Source organism: Mobula hypostoma, chromosome 15 (assembly GCF_963921235.1).
Source record: "Mobula hypostoma chromosome 15, sMobHyp1.1, whole genome shotgun sequence".
NCBI lineage: Eukaryota > Metazoa > Chordata > Chondrichthyes > Myliobatiformes > Myliobatidae > Mobula > Mobula hypostoma.
In genome coordinates, this window is record NC_086111.1 from 63,703,300 (window position 1) to 63,723,920 (window position 20,621).

The 20,621-nt window shown below is 40.3% G+C and overlaps 1 protein-coding gene across 11 annotated transcripts in view; it reads right to left on the reverse strand.

The window, feature by feature from the left end:
- Positions 1-20,621, reverse strand: part of atp2b2 (ATPase plasma membrane Ca2+ transporting 2) — a 927,552-nt gene that overhangs the window by 295,038 nt on the left and 611,893 nt on the right. For all 11 annotated transcript variants that reach the window (XM_063068192.1, XM_063068182.1, XM_063068188.1 and 8 more), the window contains one exon: positions 15,916-16,113. In XM_063068192.1, coding sequence (XP_062924262.1) covers positions 15,916-16,113 — 198 coding nt within the window. The remainder of the gene's footprint in view (positions 1-15,915; positions 16,114-20,621) is intronic.

The window sequence follows — 20,621 nt, forward strand, 5'->3', positions numbered from 1 at the left end:
AGAAATAGACCTGCAGGGTAAGGTAACAAGTTGGTCAGAGAACAGGCCAGGCAGAAGTGTGCTAGAGCTGCAGGATGCTAAAGAGGGAAAGCAAAATGATGGAGAATGGGTTGGCAAATGGAACTGAGGCTGAGATCAGATCAATCATGACACCACTGTACGTTTAAACAAGGCTTCAGGAGACACATGGCTAATTCCTGCTCTTAATACTTATCTCCTTACAACACAATAGCGGAGAAACTTCTTCAAGCTACTCCTGCTTTGCGAAGGTTTAAGGAAGACCTTAAAGTGGAATATGAGGGGAAACTCAGCAGATCATGAGAGGGTGGAACAAGCTGCCAGCGCAAGTGGTGAACGTGATTTTGATTTCAACGCTTTAAGAAAAGTTTAGGTAGGTATGTGGATGGGGAGGGGTATGCAGGGCTATGGTCCATGGGCAAATTGATGGGACCAGGCAGTTTAAAAGGTTCAGCACAAACTAGGTGGAGCAAACAGCCTGTTTCTGTGCTGTACTTTTCTATGACTCTATGATATTATTTATGTATGTAGCTGCCACACTTGCAACAATGGTCTTTCAAAGCAAGAGCAACTGCAAGGAAACTGAAACCCCATTGTTTTTGTCCATGTAACAACATTGAATTAGGGAACTAGTTGTACGTGGCAGATTGTACAACAATGAACTGAATAAAAGACAAAAGAATGTTGAAGTCAATCAGCGTGTGAAACAAGTTGATAGGAACACTTGGACTTTAAAATATTCCTGTCACATCATTTTTAATTTTAATTGCATTCTGCTTGTTCATTCCAACCAACACAAAGGAATGGAAAGCTACTGACTCTGATTTAATTATGCCAATAGCATTTTTAGTGTATTAGATGCAGAATGGCCCTATTGGGATCTATTTCTCAGCCATTCACGTAATGTGAGTGATTAATAGAAAATGCAAACTGGCATTTGTCATTGAAACTAGTCATTAAGTTCCAAAGTGCATTATTACTGGATATTGGTGATACATTCAAATACTGATCAACTCTATTATACACTGCATCAAATCAATGTTTCTAAAAATTTCTGACAAATAACCACCCCCTCCCTTTGTTCCTAGCAGATAACTAATTAAGGTTTCATTTCTCAAGTTCTGTACAGGTATATTGTTGAATACATCCAGTGCGGTTCAGTTGGGAGCAACTAAACTGGGTTAGCAAACAATCCGGTGCTAATTTGGCAGTAAACAACAGGAATACTGCAGATGCTGGAAATTCAAGCAACACACATCAAAGTTGCTGGTGAACGCAGCAGGCCAAGCAGCATCTATAGGAAGAGGCGCAGTCGACGTTTCAGGCCGAGACCCTTCGTCAGGACTAACTGAAGGAAGAGTGAGTAAGGGATTTGAAAGCTGGAGGGGGAGGGGGAGATGCAAAATGATAGGAGAAGACAGGAGGGGGAGGGATGGAGCCGAGAGCTGGACAGGTGATAGGCAAAAGGGGATACGAGAGGATCATGGGACAGGAGGTCCGGGCCGAAAGTCGGGGGGGGGGTGACCCAGAGGATGGGCAAGAGGTATATTCAGAGGGACAGAGGGAGAAAAAGGAGAGTGAGAGAAAGAATGTGTGCATAAAAATGAGTAACAGATGGGGTACGAGGGGGAGGTGGGGCCTTAGCGGAAGTTAGAGAAGTCGATGTTCATGCCATCAGGTTGGAGGCTACCCAGACGGAATATAAGGTGTTGTTCCTCCAACCTGAGTGTGGCTTCATCTTTACAGTAGAGGAGGCCGTGGATAGACATGTCAGAATGGGAATGGGATGTGGAATTAAAATGTGTGGCCACTGGGAGATCCTGCTTTCTCTGGCGGACAGAGCGTAGATGTTCAGCAAAGCGGTCTCCCAGTCTGCGTCGGGTCTCACCAATATATAAAAGGCCACATCGGGAGCACCGGACGCAGTATATCACCCCAGTCGACTCACAGGTGAAGTGATGCCTCACCTGGAAGGACTGTTTGGGGCCCTGAATGGTGGTAAGGGAGGAAGTGTAAGGGCATGTGTAGCACTTGTTCCACTTACACAGATAAGTGCCAGGAGGGAGATCAGTGGGGAGGGATGGGGGGGACGAATGGACAAGGGAGTTGTGTAGGGAGCGATCCCTGCGGAATGCAGAGAGAGCGGGGGAGGGAAAGATGTGCTTAGTGGTGGGATCCCGTCGGAGGTGGCGGAATTTGGCAGTGGTGCTCACAGCTTCTAACTGACACAGCAGTTGGGAGGCAATTTTGGACCGTGCAATTTTCTTGGTTAGTTTGAAAGAGGCAAGTGGATAGGGAAAATGGAGTGTTGCAGGTGGCACATAGGGCAATAATGATTAAGCACTGCCTGGAAAACTCTGAGCCAGTGAAAAGTTATTATTCTTCCTGACCTACTTACTATTCAGTAAAGGCCTGAGTTAGTTTGGCTAGACTTCCCCAAGTAAAGAGAAATGTAATTGGTGTTCTTTGTGCCTTTAATGTCCATTTCTGCTGGAAACTTGAACAGTGCCAATGAATAAGATTCATGTAATTAAGCAGCCTCCTGTATGTTTCAGTTGCTTAAGAGTTTAATCAATTTAGGTAAAGCAGCATTTCAGAATCAGAATCAGGTTTAATATGATTGACATACGTTATGAATTTGGTTGTTTTGCAACAGTACAGTGCAAGACAGTTTAAAAACTATAAATTACAATAAGATATATATAAAAATAAATTTCATAAATAGTGTAAAAAGAGAACAAAATAGTGAGGTAGTGTTTATGGGTTGGTTCATTCAAGAGAATAATTTTGTCCTATTATCCTGTATTTCATTGTACTGCTGCCACAAAGACAACAAATTTCACGACATATGCCGGTGATGTTAATTCTGATTCTGATAGTTCAGAATACACAGAAATAGATACATTACAGCAAGAAAGAAAAAATTCTGGTGGAGAAAACTGAATCTATGTTTAGGTACAAGAGTAAAAGACAGTATCGACGTTAAAAGACATAGAACTGCGCAAAAGTATATAGTAGGTCAGATGGTCAGACCGAAAGAAGCAACAAATATTTGAAGGTTAATAAGGAAGAAAAAGTTGGAGTATAAGAATTGCAAGCTAGAAATATAAAAGAAAATATAGGTATTAGATATTAAGAGTATCTTAGGATTTCTTTAAAGTATGACCAAAAGAAGGTGTAGACACCATAGAAAGTGAGTCAAGGGAATTAATACGGGGGAATAATGAGATGGCAAATATTTAAACAGGAATTTTATGTTGGTCTTCAGGATAAAGTCTACAAGTAACAATCCAAAAACACCTAGAATGGGAAGAGAGGGAGGAAATAAAACATTAGATAGAACCTCAGAGATGTTGACACTGAGGAAATAAAACATTTCCTGGATGTCAACCTCTCTGAAGATCTATCCTGGGCCCAACATATCAATACAGTTACAAAGAAGGCACATTAGTGGCTATATTTCCTTAGGAGCATGAGGAGATTTGGTTTGTCACCAAAGGCACTCATAAATTTTGACAGATGTACCGTGGAAAGCATTCTAACTAGCTGTATCACCATTTAGTACGGATGGGCAATGCACAGGATCGAAATATGTTGCAGAAACTTGTAAACTCAGTCAGCTCCATCACGGGCACTAAACTCCCCAGCATCCAGGACACCTTCAAGAAGCAATGCCTTAAAATAGGTGGTATCCCTCACCCAGGACATGCCCTCTTCTCAGGGCTACCATCAGGAAGGAGGTACAGGAGCCTGAAGGCTCACACTCAATGACTGAATAACAGCTTCTTCCCTTCAGAGATCCGATTTCTGAATGGACATTGAATCCATAAACACTACCGCACTACTTTTTTTTCTCTTTTTGCACGACATATATAATTTACTGTAATTTACAGTTTTCATTATGTATTGGAATGCACTACTGCCATAAAACAACAAATTTCATGACATATGCCAGTGACATCAGAGATTCCGATTCTGAAAAACAGGGAAATGGTGCTGAGCCAATTGTTGGAACTTCAAACTCATTAATTCCCAGGACTTCCAGGTCTGGGGATCTTAATGTTGTCAAAATGCAAGCGAGGTAGCTGATGCATTTGTTTTAATTTTCTACCAATACCTGGATCTGGGGAAAGCTTCAAAATAACAAATATAATTTCTCTATTCAAAAAGGAAGACACAAAGAAATTGGGAAACTACAGGCCAGTTAGCTCAACATTTGGTAATGAAGAAGGTATTAAAAACTATTACTAAAGATATTTCAACAGTCCATTGAGAAATTCAAGACACAAGAGCCTTCAGATGCTGGAAACTGGAGTTAAATCAAACTGCTGGAGATATCAAGGCATTTAACTAAAATCAACATGGCTTTGTGGAAAGGAAATTGTGTTTGACTGATTTATTGAAGCTCTTTGAAGAAGTAAAATGTTGTGTTAATAAAGTGCATCAAGTAAATGAAGGATGCCGAGAAAAACTCAGGATATTCAAGGTTTTCTGAAAAGTTGGCGGGATACTGTATAATGAGTGGTGTGACACAAGATTGGTACTGGAGCCGCAACTACATTCTACAATTTATATAAATGACTTGGACAAAAGGATCAAATTTGCTAAATTTGCTAATGTCACAAAGGTAGGAAGGAAAATAACTTGTAAGGAGGCGACAAGGAGATACAATTCAAACGAACTGACTAAAATGTGAGAAAAAAGTGAAACTGTCCACAATGACAAGAAAATTTTTAAAAAGGATAATAACTATAGTAACTAAATGATGGGAGGCTACAAAGTTCTGAGGGATTAACTTCTGAGGATTTACAAATGACTGGCAAGTAATTAGGAAATGAGGTAACTAGGAAATTTAATGGAATGTTCTTCTTTATGTTCAGAGAATTTTAATAGAAAAGTAGGGAGGCTTTGCTTCAGTTATACAGAATACTGGAGGGACCATGTTAGGAGTAGTTACACAGTTTAAAGAAGATTTACAAGACTGATAATTTCAATGCAAAATTGGGGTCCGCTTTGTTGAGCACCTCTGCTCCATCCGCCAAAAGCGAAACTTCCCAGTGGCCAAACATGTTAATTCTGATTCCCACTCCTGTTCCGACATGTCGGTCCATGGTCCTCCTCTTGTGCCAAGATGAAGCCACCCTCAGGGTGGAGGAGCAACACCTTACATGCCATCTGCACAAACCGTTTTATGAAGAAAGGTTGGATGGGCTATGCTTGTATCTGCTAGAGATTAGAAGAGTGATAGGTGATATGATTAAAACAGATAAAATCCTAAGGGCTCTTAACAGGATAGATATGAACTAAATGTTTTGATTTATGGGAGAACCGAGTATGAGGGGTTACTGTTTAAAGATAGCTCAGGTAGGACAAAATAAAGTGAAATTTTTCTTCTCAATGCTGTGGGGAGGGTGGGATGAGGATTAAAACTTCCCACGGGTAGGTGGATATATAATACGAAGATTGAAATCAAACCGGTCATATCTTATCAAATGATGAAGCAGGCTTGAGAGCTGCTGCTCTTGTCTCTTCGTTGTGCATTTTTGTGGAAGTGCAGAGGCGTGGAAAGAGGGAAACAGAAATATAAAGAATGAGAAGGTGATTTGTGATAGGCAGAATTTAGAAGAGATTAAATGCCAAACTCTATGTGGTGCAAGGCAGCTGATGACAATGTATTGTGCCTCACTATCCTTTTCAAAAACTAATAAAATCCAGCATTTTTTGCACATCCTCCTTTGTTTTTGAGTACCTTACGGTGCGCTGCCTTCTTGGGTTTAAATCACAGTTCACCACTGCCTCATCAAGGGAGTTAGGAACGGGTGAAGAAAAAGCTGTGCTTGAATTTAAAAAACTGAGTTAGGTGTGTACTGGATATTCTGTATCTGCACTCTGGTAAGTCTTGTGACACTGTAATTCTGAGGGAGCACAGACTAAAATATTTTGTGTTGGATTTTGACTTACTTTGAATTGTGGTACAAGGATTGTCATCAGCGTGAGTGAATGCTCCCAATTCAATGCGCAGGGTACAATTTTGATTTTCATTAATATCCTCATTAATTATCTGGAGTTCAAATATAATGGTCCAAATCAACACATACAAAATGCTGGAGGAATTTAGCAGGTCAGGTAGCATCTATGGACATGAATAAACAGTCAACGTTTCTGGCAGAGACCCTTCTTCAAGACTATTTGCCTAAATGTTCACTTAATCCAAAGTTAACAAATTACAACAGCATGGATTCCAGAAACTATGGACTGACTTTCAAAGACTCTACAACTCAGGTTCTTGATATTTATTGCTTATATATTATTATTACTATTTCTTTTGGGTATTTGCACAGGTTGTTGTCTTTTGCACATTGGTTCTCCATCGGTCTTTGTTGTGTGTAGTTTTTCATTGATTCTATTGTGCTCTTTGTATTTATTGTGAATGCACGCAAGAAAATGAATCTCAGTGTAGTATATTGTGAGAAATATGTCATTGTTATCATTTTGTGCTACATCATATGACATAGATGATCATGATCTTTCTATGACCATGATTGCTCTTGGCAATTTTTTCTACAGAAGTGGTTTGCCATTGCCTTCTTCTGGGCAGTGTCTTTACAAGACGGGTGACCCCAGCCAATATCAGTACTTTTCAGAGATTGTCTGCCTGGTGTCAGTGGTCGCATAACCAGGACTTGTGACTTGCACCAGCCGCTTGTTTGACCATCCACCACCTGCTGCCATGGCCTCATGTCACCCTTATCAGAGGGCTAAGCAGGTGCTACACCTTTCCCAAGGCAGACCTGCAGGCTTGCAGAGGGAAGGAGTGCCTTTCACCTCCCTTGATAGAGACGTACCTACACCCTGCTACCCAAGACAAATACGCATATTGATAATAAATAGAAATATGTACTTTGATAATAAATTTACTTTGAACTTTGATTGAAAACACTCGTTAATGGGAGATACAGCTGATAGAATGTTAATGGCAGTAAGTGCAAAGTGCTTTAGTTGCAGCATTAGATAAATGGAAAGAAAATAATGTGTGCAGAAAATCTGAGAAATTTGTAATCCTGTTAAATTAAAAATAGTCCAGCTGTATTCAGCTGCAGTGAAGATAGCCAACCTGATGGTGGATTTTTTAAAAGGTTAACAATAAACTGAAATTGTGTGGTTATGCTGTCTTCTGAAGTAATTGGAGAATGCTGTTTGCTGCTCCTGTCATTTCATAAGAAAAGGGTATTGTAAGTATTGCAAGGTTATGGAAGAATGAATGAAGGACTAGTGGGATTTGATTTTAATGAGTGGCACTGTCACATGCACCAAAATACAGTGAAAAGCTTTTGTCTGAGTGCCATCCAGACAGATCATTCTGTAAATACAAAAATGAAATAAAAAGGAAAAACAGAATGGAGAGGTGTTACAGTTACAATGAAAGTTCAGTTCAGGTAGGCAAATATAGTGTCAGGGGCTTGATGGGGTAGATTAGGAGATCAAGAGTTTATCTTCCAGATCATGAGTTCATCGGGGGGGGGGGGGTGAGAGTGTGGAACGAGCTGCCAGCGCAAGTGGTGCACTCGAGCTGGATTTCAATGTTTAAGAGGAGTTTGGATAGGTACATGGATGGTAGGGATATGGAGGGTTGTGGTCCTGGTGCAGGTCGATGGGACTAGGCAGTCTAAATGGTTCGGCACAGACTAGATGGACCTGTTTCTGTGCTGTACTTTTCTCTGACTCTATTTTCAGTGTATGGCTCATCCATTCAAGAGTGCAGCTCCAGTGGAACAGAAGCTATCCGTGAGCCTGGTGGTATGTGCTCTCAAACCTTTGTACCTTCTGAGTGATGGGAGAATGGAGAAGAGAGAATGATGGGGAGTGGTCCTTGATTATGTTGGCTACTTTCCTGAGACAGCAGTAAGTTTAAATAGAGTTGATGTTGAGGAGGCTGGTTTGCGTGATGGAATGGGTTGTGTTCACAATTCTGCAATTTCTTGGGGATTTAGGCAGGGCAGTTTTCATACCAAGCTGTGATGCATCTCGATAAGATGCTTTATATCAGGGGTCCCCAACCTTTTTTGCACCACGGACTGGTTTAATATTGACAATATTCTTGCGGACCAGCCGACCGGGGGCGGGGCGGGGTAGGGTTGCCAACAGACAAGAGTAGCAGTCAAATACGTTGTGTTTACCCCGAGAAAGACTACCATGACCATGAAGCCTTGCGTGGGCACCTGTGTGCACATGCGTGATTTGCGCATGCCTGTATGTGCCGATTTTTTTCTACAAATCATTTTTGGCAATTCTGTTTGGGGTGGGGGGGTGTTAATCACAACCGGAATATAGGTGATAAGTGGCTAATACACTCAACTTCGCTTCTAAAAGGGTCTATCTAATGAATTTAATATTAAACACACAGCGCATATTTTCCTCGCATGAATATAGTGATAAGTCAACTATCAGCGGAGGACAGGGGAACTTGAAGTAAGTGTTGAACAAACTTCCAGTAGAAGTGGTAGAGGCAGGTTCGATATTAACATCTAAAGAAAAATTGGATAGGTATTTGGACAGGAAAGGAATAGAGGGTTATGGACTGAGTGCAGGTCGGTGGGACTAGGATAGAGTAGCGTTCGGCACGGACTAGAAGGGCAGAGATGGCCTGTTTCTGTGCTGTAATTGTTATACGGTTATATGGTTATATAAGTCACTTATAAGTCAATGGCATCATAACATTTTAAGTAACGTTGGATATTAAACACATAGCACATATTTTCCCCCGTATGAACATATAAAATCATTGCAACACACCAATATCGCCGAATCAGTGGGAGCCCTGGGCTTGTTTCCCTGCAACAGGACGGTCCCATCGAGGGGTGATGGGAGACAGCGATACTCATACACCGAGATACAACACTGGGCGGCACGGAAGGTTGTTCCTGCCTGTGGCCATCGGACTTGCAGCTCCTCCCATGGAGGGTCAGACACCCTGAGCCAATAGGCTGGTCCTGGCCTTATTTTCCATCTGGCATAGTTTACATTTTGTTGTTTGATTGTTTGTGGTTTTTGTATTGCTATATTTATGCTCTATTCTTAGTTGGTGCGGCTGTAACGAAACCCAATTTCCCTCGGGATCAATAAAGTATACCTATCTATCTATCAATCTATCTATCTATTCAAAAGGGGTTCCTTATGTCCAGTCTAATCCGCAATTTAGTTTTCATTGCATTCATTGCAGAGATATGTTGGAAATGGAAGCAACGTTTTCAGTGCCTTCGCGGCTATCTCAAGATATTTAGCCTTGACTTTGATCCAGAATGCCAGCAGAGATGTTATATCAAACATACTTTTCAGCCCGCCGTTATTTGCAAGCTTGAGGAGTTGATCTTCTTCCCGCGCTGACATGGATGACGCGTGCGTAATGACCTCGCGTGCATTCAAGCTCAACAGTGCGTGACAGTGAGTGAGGAAAGGTGCAGCTGACTCATATTGTCAAATCATATCGTTTCCTCGCGGCCCGGTAGCACATGCTTTGCAGCCTGGTACCAGTCCGTGGCCCGGTGGTTGGGGACTGCTGCTTTATATGGTGTATCTAAAAGTCAATGGGGCATGTCAAATTTCCTCAGTCTTCTGAGGAATAGAAGTGCTGGAGTGCTTTCTTGGCCACAATGGTGGTACTGTTGGTGATTTTCACACCAAGGAACGTGAAGCTTTCAACCATCTCCATCTCAACACCACTGATACAGCCAGGGGTATGTACTTCACTCAAATTCATTCAACCACACATGTGCCTATAGCTAAACAAAACAACATTTCTCTGGTGCCAGGGTGCAAAACACAGGACAGAAGCCACACATGACACACAACATATGTAGCACACAGTCCAGTAACGCATACAGACACAAATATAATATTCACACAAGTTTCTGAGGGCCATGGCCTGAAGATTGATGGCGCCAATTGCCGAAGTCAATGGCCATCTATTTCAGTATGCTCACATTGATAGGGAAGTTGTTGCCTTCATACCATGCCACTAGGCTCCCTATCTCGTCCTCATACTCTGTCTCGTCATTGTTTCATATACAGTTCACTAAGGTGGTGTCAACTGCAAACTTGTAACTGAAGTCAGAGCCGAATTTGGTGATAATTACACCAGTCGTGACTAAATCAGAGGTACAGTAAGGGACTGAGGATCCAGACTTGTGGGGGACCAGTGCTGAGGGTGGAAGAAGTGTTGTTGCCTATTCCTGTTGATTGCAGTTTGATAGTCAAAAAGTTGCAGATCCTAGATCTTGGAACCTGGATCCAAGTTTATTTGGAATCATGGTGTTGAAGGCCTCATATAGTAAGTGAGCACATTCTCTCCGAAAAATCAGGGTAATGATAATTGGAGGATTCTGAAGCACCTAGGTATCATAGTTCATGATACGATTAACCACTTTGTCCTAAACAACAGAATCAGAAGACATTGCCTGCACTTGAGAATGAGTTAAAAAAAACTATCCTCTGAAAATCGTTATTTCATTCAGTGAGGGATAAACCTATGAAAAAAAGATTACATCTGGAGAGTGGCAAAAGTAGATAGAAAATATAATGGATTTCTTCCAGAAAGTAATATCTAGGAATGCAACATATAAAAAAAATTGAATCTGATCTCAGCTAAACATGTTTGAAAGGAACAGATGTCACTGCTATTTCATCATAGTGTCTTTCTTCTCTCATAACCAGACCAATCAAAGAGTTATTGAGAAAAGCCATTTGGTGGTGAACCACCAACAACTTGATTTTTGTTCTATCATATGATGACCAAGTTGATCAAAAGCAAACATAAAGCAAAACGCTTTTATTGCCTGCAGTTCCCATAAAAGTTCACTTAACAGCCCTCAGCTCTAATCTTTCACATTACAAACTTAATCCCTTAGTACTGATAAATCATTTCTCCTCCTCTTACTTGGATACACTGAACAGACATCTCTGTATTCTTTCACACATTCAAAGGACATCTGATATTTTTCCACATACAATTGATCATTTTAAACTCCCATAACTATGAAGTAGGCAAACTCCACTGGGAATTCTCACACAGCTTTTTCAAGCACCTTTCATACTCAAACCATGCTGAAGCACTTCCAAGATCATAATCAAACTCAAACACTGATCATCATTATGTGCCGTGTTGTATGACATAGGCCAGGGATGGCCAACCTATGGCGCATGCGCCAAGAGTGGCACATTGGATGATTAGAAGTGGCGCATTGCACCCCAGTGATAATAATAAAAAAGTAAGCCTACTCATGCAAAAAGTATTAACCAAAAACCGACTTGCAGAAAAAAAATCTATAACAGGAATTCAAGTAGCTTAGAGCTAGAAATGTCCACATTCAGCCAGAGACTCATTCCACCGAGATGCAGCACAGAGCGTCATAGGAAGACATTCCTGCCTGTGGCCATCAAACTTTACAACTCCTCCCTTGGAGGGTCAGACACCCTGTGCCGATAGGTTGGTCCTGGACTTATTTCATAGTTTACTGGCATAAATTACATATTACTATTTAACTATTTATGGTTCTATTACTACTTATTATTAATGGTGCAACTGTAACGAAAACCATTTTCCCCCTGGGATCAATAAAGTATGACTATGAAACTATGAAATGGATTTTACTGAGAATAAATCTAAAACTCAGCAATTATCTTTAGCCATTTTATTATTTTGTGCACATTTTTTGGCGAATGTTATCTTCTTTCACCTTAATCTGTTTTCAATTTTTAAAAAAAATGTTCAATGAGTCAAACTAGGAAAGAAGGACTTTTGTTCTGCAGTTGTTCCATAACTGTTCAATACACGTCTGATACTTGTTTGATCCTGAGGCGCCAGGTGTCTGCACCAGCGGTGCGTCGCAGGGTTTTGCCAGTCAGTTTACAATTGACACTCGTGCACTATGGAGTTATGCTTTGTTTGTCCCTTGTGAACATTTGCAGTTTCGTACTTTTTCAAAAATTAAACCTTGTTTTTACATTCAGTTACCCATCACAGTGCAAAAGAAAATGGGCAAAAGAAAAGCAGAAAGTGATAGTAAGTGTGAATTCCATGAACAGTGGGAAAATGAGTTCTTATTTATAGCGGGTCCGTCAGGAAAACCGTTGTGCATTGTTTGTGAAAACACTTTCTCACATAATAGAAGACATGATATTAATAGACACTATAAAACACAACATCAGACTGAAATAGAAGGAAAACTGAAGCTAGTGCTTGGGGCTGAGTTACGGAAAGAATATGTGATTAAGAAAACGGAAGAAATCAAAAGAAGACAAAATTTATTTGTTAAATTAAGGTAAGTAATATTTATCTTGTTTTTATATTAAATCAATATATCATGTAAAAATGTTAAATATGTCTACATTAACATATTTTTACAAGAATTGAATGGGAGTGCAAGAATTGTATGGCGCATCTGAACTCGTGCGTGAAAAAATTGACACATGGAATGTAAAAGGTTGGCCACCCCTGACATAGGCGATCATAGTCTATCAATGACCGTGATTGTTCTTGGCAAATTTTCCTACAGAAGTGGTTTGCCATTGCCTTCTTCTGGGCAGTGGTTTTATAAGACGGGTGACTCATCTATTATCAATACAGTTCCTGGCGTCAGGGGTCACATAGCTGGGACTTGGGATATGCACCAGCGACTCAAATGACAATTCACCCCCTGCTCCCATGGTTTCATGTGACCCTGATCGGGGGGTGGGGTGGCTAAACAGGGGCTACACCTTGCCCAGTAGTGACCTGCAGGCTAGCAGAGGAAAGGAGCGCCTTACACCTCCTTTGGTAAGGACGCATCCCCACCCCACCACCCTATTGCAACACTAAATCAGGTACACGTGCCCTGAATTCTGGGTCAGTCCCCCTGCTCATTGGATATAAATTCATTTTGTCTTCCGAAGCAGACTTATTGCAAAATGTCAAGTTGCACTGTAAAGGTCCACCTTGATGATGCAATGATGCAGGAGAGCATGATGAAGTATCTGTCAAGACAAAACTACCTGGTGCCTTTCATGTGAAAGAATCTACAGTAAAGGTCATGGGCAGACAGCAGCAGCATTGAAAAGTGTTGGCCTTTAATCTCTTTCACTGTTCACTCTGAACATACCGGAGTACTGTGTCAATTGGAAACAGTCATAACGGCCACGGAAGTGAACTGCTTGATTGATACTTACATGTTGTGAACAGCTGGAACCGCAGGTTATTTAAGGAAAGTGGAGAAACAGGCTCTAAGTGAGCATTGTGCTTTTAAAATGTGCCTGTTATTGCCCTCTTTGGGAGAAAAGTTACCATCTTTACTCATTCTGGCTTGTGTGTGATCCCACACCTACAGTAATGCTGCTGACTCTTTTCTGCCTTTTGAAACAGTCTGGCAAGCATCCCAGCCAATGTCGCCCATGATCCAGAATGTTTCTTTTTAAAGAAAAAAAGCTTTCCCTGCAATTTTGGAGAAAATCTGTAATTATGACAACTCGGCCATGTACGGAAAAGCTAAAAGACCAACAGATTTGGTACCCATGCATTAATTTGGAGTAATTTTGCTGGGTTGGCATTCACAGTCACAGGCACACTCACTTCCAATGAAACTCTGAACTTCGCTCAACACAAGAGAATAATTCAGATTGCTGCAGGGACTGAGCGAGAACCTACACATTCCTTTGCGCATTATGTTGGAGATCCTTCTGGAGGCTGTCCAAAGGTGATATGACCTGCGTTCTTGAACCTGGTAGAGGAGAGAGGCCGAGAAAGAAGCGGTCTGCCTGAGTTATGGGAACAAGTGTAGCATAGATAATGGACTTCATACCAGAAAAGATGGGGTAGCTCAGTAGCATAGCGGTTAGCGCAACGCTTTACACTACAGACGACCCAGGTTTAATACCCACCACTCTCTGTAAGGAGTTTGTACATTCCCCCCGTGACCACGTGGGTTTCCTCCAGGTGCTCTCGTTTCCTCCCAGAGTCCAAAGACCCACCGGTTGGTAGGTTAATTGGGCATTTTAAAGTGTCTTGTGAACAGGCTCGGATCAAATAAGGGGATTACTGGGCAGTGGCTTGAAGGGCCGGAAGGGCCTATTCCACACCATATCTCAATAAATAAATAAACAAATAAAATGCAGTCTTATTTGCTGCTGAAGGGTTTCAGCCCGAAACGTCAACTGTTTACTCTTCTCCATAGATGCTGCCTGGCTTGCTGAGTTTCTCCAGCATTTTGGGTGCGTTGCTCGGATCTGTAGATTTTCTCTAGTTTGCAGTCTCATTGATCTATTAACTTATTTGGAGACACAGTGCGGAGCAGGTCCTGCCAGCTCAATGAGCCGCACTGCCCAGCATCCCACCTATCTAACACCAGTCTAATTATACCAGAATTCATAAGGACCAAATGACCAACCGATCAGTACGACTTTGGACTGTGAGAGGAAACCACAGCACCTGGAGGAAACCCATACGGTCACAGGGAGAACTTCCAAACTCCTCACAGAGAGCATCAGAATTTAACTTTGAACGCTTGACTGCCCTGAGCTATAACAGCTTTGGGCTATTTTTTTTTTCTGAGAGAATAAATGTAGAATAAATATTCACTATTAAAAATTCAGGGTTCATCCACTTAAAATAATAAGGCAGTGTTTTTCTCTCTCAGAGGTCATGCTTCTTAACAACCCTCTTTGTTAAAGGGCGGTGGAAGCTGAGTCTTTGAATATTTTAAGGCAGAAGTAGGTACATTCCTGATAAACAAAGGGCTGAAAGACTACTGGAGACACAAAAGACTGCAGATGCTGGAAAATAGACTGGATGTGGACAGGATGTTTCCTCTGGTTGGCAATTCTAAGATGAGAGGGACACCCATTTACAATGGAGATGAGGAGGATTTTCTTTAGCCAGAGAGTGGTGAATCTGTAGAATTCATTGCCAACGACGACTGTGGAGACCAAGTTATTGTGTAGATTTAAGGCAGAGTTTGATGGATTCTTAATTAGTCAGAGCATGAAGGAATATGGGGAGAAGGCAGGAGATTGAGGCTGAGAGGGAAATGGATCAGCCATGATGAAAAGGCAGGTCATACTAGGGCTAAATGGTCTGATTCTACTCCTGTATCTTGTGGGCTTAAATGGAGCAAAGAAATAATCAAATTCTAGAAGAACTCAGCATATCGAACCATGTTGGTGGTGCGGGGAGTGGGAGGTCATGGTGGGTTTGGAGAGGAATCGTTGATGTTTCAGGTTGAGACCCTGCGTCAGAACCATTTGTGAAAGATAATTGGAATTATTGGGAACGTGGAATGGAATGTACAATCATATCAGCCATGACTATACGAAATGGCAAAGCAGACTTAAGGAACTGATGGGCCTACTACTTGAGCCTGATTTAAACATCCGTATATAACTCAGATTGTGCACTCAAACACAGGTTTATACACAAATATATTAAACAGACTTACAGATGAAACAATCAAATTCATGCCAATTAGACGTATTGCAACTAGGGATGTTGAGGCCACAAAGGCTAACGTTATAAAGGTCAGCAGATGCATGAAAGAGGCAGCAGATTTCTCCATCACTGTCTCACGCTATTGGCAGTGATGAATAAATTCTAGGAAGTGCCAATGAGTCAGCGACACATCACCCGACATTTCGCTAGTACTGGTTTGTTCCAGATCAGGACCAGTACAAAAACATTTACTGAATTCCAGTTTGTCAACCTTCTTTTAAATTAGCTATGGCTTTAAACTAGTTGATTGAGAATTTTTGGATCATCAATTTAATTGCACATTTTATCACAACGATTAATTTTGTGGGTACACCGTTTCCATTCAATTATTAATATTATTATATAATTAGCCAGAATGCAAATGTTAAGTGAAATACTTTACTCACTTTCACTTCTTTCTCCAGGTGGTTGATAAAATGAGAGGCCCAAGGAGATAATGGCTGCAAGTTCTAGGATGATTAGGGTCACATCTTGTAGTGCTTCCCAGATTAACTGTAGGAAAGTTTTTGGCTTTTTTGGAGGTATAAAGTTTCTACCAAAAATCCGTTTTCTGTTTTCAAGATCTACAGGATTGCCAGCTAAACCTGTAGGGGATAAAAATAACGAAAATTTAGCAATCATAAGTGATGTAAAGGAACTCATAGTAGTTGAAAGCAACAAAAGATGTTTACCAACAGTATCATTTTTATCTGTCAAATGAGTTGACGAATTAATTTCACTCTGTGATCTGACATTATCCACTCCATACTACTGCTGAAAATAGGCAAGTGAGTAAATCGATTTGGTAAGGTCTCCCGTTTAACCAAGTCGTACCAAGTTGTATGACATAGGCAGTCATGGTCATTCCATGACTATGATTGGTCTTGGTAAATTTTTCCACAGAAGTGATTTGCCATTTCCATCTCCTGTGCAGTGTCTTTACAACAGGGGTGACCCCAGCCATTATCAATATTCAGAGATTGTCTGCCTGGTGTCAGAGGTCACATAACCAGGATGAGTGATATGCATCAGTTGCTCGTATGACCATCCACCACCTGCTCCCATGGCTTCACGTGAGGAAGTGGGGGGGGGGGAGGGGGAGGGAGGAATAAGCAGGTGCTTCACCCCGCTAGCCGGAGGGAAGGAGCACCTTACATCTCCTTTGTTAGAGATGTATCTCCACCCTGCCACCCAAAATGTACATTGAACCTAATTTAAACTTGGTTTACTTTTAAGTCTCTTGGGGCTCTGTAATAGATAGCAACTAATGTATTTGTTTGACATAATTAATAATTAGAGGAACAACATTTAATTCACTTAAAAGCTTTCTGCAGAACACCCAATCCTAAAGTCTTGAAGAAAATCAAATTGTGTAAACAGACAGGAAATGAATTATGATTCTTTGAACAACACACACAAAATGCTGGAGGAACTCAGCAGGCCAGGCAGCATCTATTGAAAAAAGCACAGTCGACATTGCCTGGCCTGCTGAGTTCCTCCAGCATTTTGTGTGTGTTGGTCGGATTTTCAGCATCGGCAGACTTTCTCTTGTTTGTGATATGATTTTTTGAAAGAGGTTTTAACAAAACTAAAAGATGATTAAAAACATTCATAATCAAAAATAAGAGTTATTTACAGTATTTTCATATAGGCAAATCATTCACAACTAGAGTTTCTCATCAATAAAATCAACCATAACAAAACAAATCCCAATGATTTTAAAAAGGAATGGCAGGTTTGACAAACCTTGAATTAATGAAGTGAAGTTCAGTCAGAAATAAAACATATCAATTGTTATATATTTTGCCTTCAGGGGACAATTTTCCAATGTACTTTCTTGTGTATTTAATATTTCAGTAACATTTGAGTAATATTGTAAATTCATTATGGTTATATGCAAAATTCATACATGCCAAACGTCATCACACCACCATGTGATACGTGTGTGCTTTGCTTAAGTAAAAAAACTTAATGTACATAAGTTATTTTCTGGCTCTCTTGTTTTTCTTTTAGTTAGATTTTATGCTTTGGAGTTGCAACACATAATAGTGGTGATTAGAAAGTTTTAAAAAAACCCGAAGTGATTACCTATCTGTTGAAGTGCTTTGAGATGTTCAAGGTAAAAAAAAAGCATAGCATGTATTGTTTTTTCTTTGGAACAGCATGTTTTCTTTGCAAAAGGAAACATGATCAAGTTAAAAGAAAAGGCAGAAAATGGTAGAATTCACGGGTTCATAAACAGTGAGTACTGGGTGATAGTATTCATTAGAAAAAAGCAGAAATAGCTGGCTACTTCGGAAAGATTGATTCATTTGATTATGCAACAGATAACTGGATTTTATATATTGAATCTACTGAGCAGTATTTTAAAGTAAATTGAATAGCCCATAAAAAACAAGTACCAGTTTTGCTCAATGCATTAGATTTGAAGGCATGCAGTTTGCTTCAAAGTTTAACTGATCCAACCAAATGAGCCAAAGTGAATTTTGCTAATATTGTGAAAGTAATGCTGGAACAATTAGAATCAAACCAATTATTGATTGCAAAATGCTTTAGATTTCATAAGCAAAATCAAAAAGAAAGGGAGTCCATTTCAACATATATGGCTGAATTAAAGAGGGTTTTTTAAGCATTGTCAGTTTGGTAATGGGCTTATTGATGCACGGAGAGATCATTTAGTTCGTGGAATCTTATAAGAAAGCATTCAAAAACAGCTCCTAACTGAAGCACAACCTGTATTTAAAAGAACAGCTGAAATCGTTGTATCGATGGAAACAGCAGGCAGAGATGCAATTGACTTGCATTCAGGAATGAAAATAAGCATGAACAAAATTGAGGCATCTAGTCAGAGGCCTGCCTTGCCAAGCAAATAGTGTTAACATTGCGAGAGGGACTCACATACATTGGATCAATGCAGATTTAACAGCAAAACTTGCAGAAAATGCAGCAAAGTTGCAAACAGCATATCAAGCAGAAAAGAATAAATGGACTGCACAGGGAAGAGAAAAAGATAAAAATCAAGCTGCAGTTCTCAAGAAGAGCACTAATCTGCATGCTGTTGATCAAAAGTCTGTTAATGATGAGAGTGATACAGGACTGAGTGGCTTTGAAATTTACAATATAAAAACTAACAATAGACAAGCAATATGGCCTAAACCAGAAGTGAACGGCAAATTAATTGAAATAGAATAGGACATTGGTTCAGTTGACTCAGCCATTCCGCAAAATGAGTTTGAGTGACATTTCAAAAGTACTGCAGATATCCAATATATATATATAAATGCATACACATGCATGCGCGCGCGCGCGCGCACACACACACACACACACACACACACAGTACAGTGCAATAGTTTTAGGCACTCTAGATTTTTAATGTAAATTTTGTTTTAGTTATTCATCTTTTGTGTTCTGCATGAGTGAGTCAGTAGAAAAAACTTCAGATTTCAAAACATACGTTTTCCAAAACATTAAATGTTACAGCAAAATGTTTGTATTTTGTTAAAGAAAGTAAAATATTAAGTAACAGAGCACTTTCTAAATAAAAATTTGATGACTTTGTAGGTATATAGCCCAGTGCATGATTAAACAAAGATAATAAACAGAATGCTAATGATCAATGACTTAATGAGCTGAGTGAACTAAACTGATGGAATCAAATTGGGTAAAGGACAACCAAACTAAAAGGTGAGGGTGTAACAGATGTGACAGTTTAACCTTCAAATCATCAATTCTTACACCATGGCAAGAGTGAGCATGGCAACAAGACACAAGATGGTCATCCTGCGTCAGAAAGGTCTCTCTCAAGCAGAAATTTTGAGGCAGACAGGAGTTTCAAGATGTGCTGTCCAAGCTGTTCTGAAGAAGCACAAGGAACCAGGCAAGATTGAGGACCAGAAATACAGTGGTTGGCCATGGAAACTGAGTGCAGCAAATGAGACATACATCAAACTGACATCCCTTCTAACTCGGAAGAATTCCAGCACTGCTATCAGCTCTGAGTTCACAGAAACCACTAGCACCTAAATACACTCCTCTACAGTCTGGAGAAAGTCTTGTCGGAAGCGGTCTTCATGGAAGAGTTGCTGCCAAACAGTTATTCCTCCCAAGCAGCAACAAAGCCATGAGACTCACCTCCACACAAAAGCACAAACAATAGGATGCTGAATTTAGCAAGTGCTCTGGACTGACGAGACAAAATTAGAAACATTTTGGCTCATACAGGAGGTGAAAGAGTTGAAGAATATCTGTAGCCAACAGTGAAGCATGGCACAGGTTCCCTGTAGCTTTGGACTGCATTTATGTAAATAGATTTGGTGATCCGGTCAGACTTAGTGGAATCCTCAATGCTGAGAAGTACAAGGAGATACTCATCCATCATGCAATACCATTTGGGAGGCATCTGATCGGTCGCAACTTCATTCTGCAGCAGGACAATGACCCCAAGCACACGTACAGTGTCATAAAGAACTATCTTCAGTCAAAAGTACAAGGAGTTCTGCAACAGGTGATATGGCCTCCACAGAGGCGAGATCTCAACATCATCAAGGCTGTCTGGGATAACTGAAAGACACAGAAGCAAGTGAGACAGCCAAAGTTCTGCAGAAGAACTGTGGCAGGTTCTCCAAGATGTTTGGATTAACTCACCAGCCGATTTTCTTGTAAAACTGCACAACAGTGTACCTAAGAGAACTGATGCAGTTTTAAAGGCAAAGGGTGGTCACACTAAATAATGATTTAATTTTTTTTACTGTTTATTGTTCTTTATAATAATTTTTTGATACTTAGAAACTTTACATTCATTATTTTTGAAAGCATCTTCACTTTAGTCAATTTATTTACGTGTCTGAGATCTTTGCATACTATAGGTATACAACTTAAGATGCATTTGATACTGAATTGAACATTATAGCTAAGCAATGAGGAGTGTTATGTATTTAATATTTCAGTAATATTTGAATAATATTGTCAATATAGTTTGATTAAGCATTCTTAGTTGTCTACATAATGCATTGTAAGTTATATATAAAAGTTTGTAAATGGCATACATCTTTACACCACCACTTGATACACAAATGCATTGTTTAAAAGTACAAGAAACTTATGTACACAA